Source organism: Sinocyclocheilus rhinocerous, unplaced genomic scaffold (assembly GCF_001515625.1).
Source record: "Sinocyclocheilus rhinocerous isolate Xijiao unplaced genomic scaffold, SAMN03320098_v1.1 scaffold721, whole genome shotgun sequence".
NCBI lineage: Eukaryota > Metazoa > Chordata > Actinopteri > Cypriniformes > Cyprinidae > Sinocyclocheilus > Sinocyclocheilus rhinocerous.
The window spans coordinates 81,988-84,881 of record NW_015656165.1 but is presented as its reverse complement, the minus strand read 5'-3'; the positions used below and the strand labels follow the sequence as shown (position 1 = coordinate 84,881).

The window sequence follows — 2,894 nt, the reverse complement described above, 5'->3', positions numbered from 1 at the left end:
TCAAAACAGGTGGCGTTTCTTCCACAAAATCAAATAAAATAGAACCCTGTTATGTTTGAATCCACTAATTAAGGCTATCCGTAACTTCTCTTATTCAAGTGCATGGATGCAAAAGTAATCATAGGAATTACAGTAAAGGAATAGGTTACCCCAAAATGAAAACCTGCTGAAAATGTACTCACCCCCAGGCCATCCAAGATGTAGATGAGTTTGGGAAGATTTTGTGAAATGTAGCTTTGATTCAGACGAGACGACGTTTTCATGGGAGAAAGCAATTAATATTATGGATAGAGGACTCATAATTTGGTCAGAAGTGATCGTAAAAAGTCTTAATGATGGATTTGTTTCTTACAAACACACAGCTTTTCACTTTCCCAACATGTTAATTGATGGACTAGAGTCGTGTGGATTACTGTGACGGTTTTATCAGCAGAGGATCCATTGGTGAGAAAGTGATGTGCATTTTCATTTTTGGGTGAACTATTTCTTTAAACTAGAGCACATTCTGCCGAAAACCTCTCCTTGAGAAACAACTGGACTCAGGGTAAATATTTAGCAATAAGCGCACACGTAAGGTTGAGGTGATTACAGACACATAAATGAGTTCTCACTGCAGGAGTGAAACATTATGCCTCCTGTCTGCAGGAACCAAGGACACCGCCACCTCTCCCTCTCAGCACGGCTGGGTGTTAATGAAGCTCACGCCAGGTATGCTGCCTTTTGGGCTGATCTAAGATCCACAGTGCTCTTACCAAACGTGACCTCAAACATTTCCAGAGACTGATGTCAGATCTGTTCAAAAATGCACCTATGAGTTGGCAAATGATCTAATTGAACTTCTATTGTGAATGACCTTGCTGCTCTGAAAAAAAATAAGGATGAGCTGCTGAGAAGAGTCCTGGCCATGACTTTTATCATAAATGTTTAAAAGAAAGAGATTAATCCTAAAATACTGAAATGACAATGCTACGACAGAATACAAAGCAGAAGTCATGTATTAGTGAACCAACTATAAATGCACTGCTGTCGCCATCATGTGGTTAAAAAACAAACGCACATGGAGGTCCAGATAAAATGCTTTTTAGTGATCAGACATAGACACATAGATAAAAAGAGCACAGTTAGGATAAAAAAATATTTTACTGACTTAATCTGAGGCAAAAACAAAAAACAAAAATGGTTCCACAGGGTAATATCTATTTTGAGGACATATTTTTGCTTTTAGCATTGTAATGAATTATAGCTATTAGTATACACAACATTTAAATAAAAAAATGAAAAGAGCACACACAACAGTCCAATTGTACAGACTGAGGCACATGAAAGTAGGTCAAACACAAGGCAAAACAACTTTTTAACACATTAACCATATATACATGCTTATATACAATGCATTGTGCAAGTTTTCTTTCATCTCAAACAGGGACCACTCTGTCATAGATGTAATTTAGACTGGTCATCCTTGACTAGTGCCGTTTTCAGAAGCCTAAAAGATCAAACAAAGATAAAAGTCAATGAAATGACAAAAAAAAAAAAAAGATTAAAAAGTGGTAAATGGTATATTTTAAGGCCTATAAACTTCATCTGCCTTCACTATTTTCATTTAAATAGTTCAGTAGTGACAAACAAATGATGAAAAGTGGAAATATCCCCATCTAGCCTAATATTACCTGCTTGCATAAAAATAGAGTACTTGCTTAAAATGATTCCTTTGGCAGAAATTGAATAGGTTTTTTCTAATCAAGCAAAAACATACCTTGTTTCCATAAAAAGCACTTAACAGAAACTCCCACATGCTCCACAAGGAAAACATACTGAATGACCAATATGTGACCTGCATGGTCTGCATGATCAGGAGTGGAGCATTTCAGAAACTATTTGCACTTTAAAATGTTGACTAGTCAGACATCGCCTAATTCCCCAGGTTACTGATACAATATTATGAAAGGGGTCATATGATGCCATTTCAAATTTTCCTTTCTCTTTGGAGTGTTACAAGCTGTTTGTGCATAGATAAGATCCCAAAAGTTGCAAAGACTAAAACCCCTTTAACACAGTATTCATGATTTTTGATCAATACACAATAAGGGAGAGTGGATAAAACCAATGAGCGGAGAGAAGCTGAAACACGACTGTCACCGCAAATCCACTACCTTTAATGAGTCCGAGGCTCTTCTGAGTTCTTTGATAACTGATGACAGGGCTTCGGGATTGATCCCCTGCTCACAGAGACGGACACATATTGACAAAGACTCCATGTCCAATCCTGTATTCAGCAGCCTTGATATCTCCAGGAGAACTGGAAATATAAGAACCAAACACAATTACACGTCACCATATGCTCCATTAAGATAACAGTGCGCCTAAATATGCGATGAGAATGAATCATGCAATGTGTAAACCAGTACCAGTATAAATAACTTACCAAAACAAAACAGAGAACGTCAAATTAGCAGTGGTGTAATGTAACGAAGTAATAATACTTCGTTACAGTGCTTAAGTATTTTTTGGGAGTATCTGTACTTTACCTGAATTTTTATATTTCAGCCAACTTTTACTTTTACTCCACTACATTTCCTAATTAAAATGTATACTTTTTCTCCAATATATTTCCCCGAAGCATATTCGTTACTTACTACAAAATAGTCAGAAGTCAGAAGAACACGGACTGCAGGAAAGCAGGTTTGACGAATCAGTGGTCTGGCATTTGCAAGTTAAACTCCTAAAAAACACTGTAGCAACTCATAATGTAATAACTGCACATAATGTAATAAGTATTACATTATTATTGTAATAAAATGTTCATAATGTAATAAAATCTTGAGCTCATAATATAATAACAATTATTACATTATGAGAAATGTATTACATTATAAACTGACCAAAAATATTGT

The 2,894-nt window shown here is 36.0% G+C and overlaps 1 protein-coding gene across 1 annotated transcript in view; it reads right to left on the bottom strand.

Annotated features, from left to right (window-relative positions):
- Positions 1-492: 492 nt before the first annotated feature.
- Positions 493-2,894, bottom strand: part of LOC107719723 (mitotic-spindle organizing protein 1-like) — a 6,815-nt gene continuing 4,413 nt past the window's right edge. Inside the window, exons 2-3 of the mRNA XM_016527211.1 lie at positions 2,154-2,299; positions 493-1,486 (exon numbers count right to left, since the gene is read on the bottom strand). Of these exons, the coding sequence (XP_016382697.1) occupies positions 1,457-1,486; positions 2,154-2,299 (176 nt within the window). The 3' untranslated portion in view covers positions 493-1,456. The remainder of the gene's footprint in view (positions 1,487-2,153; positions 2,300-2,894) is intronic.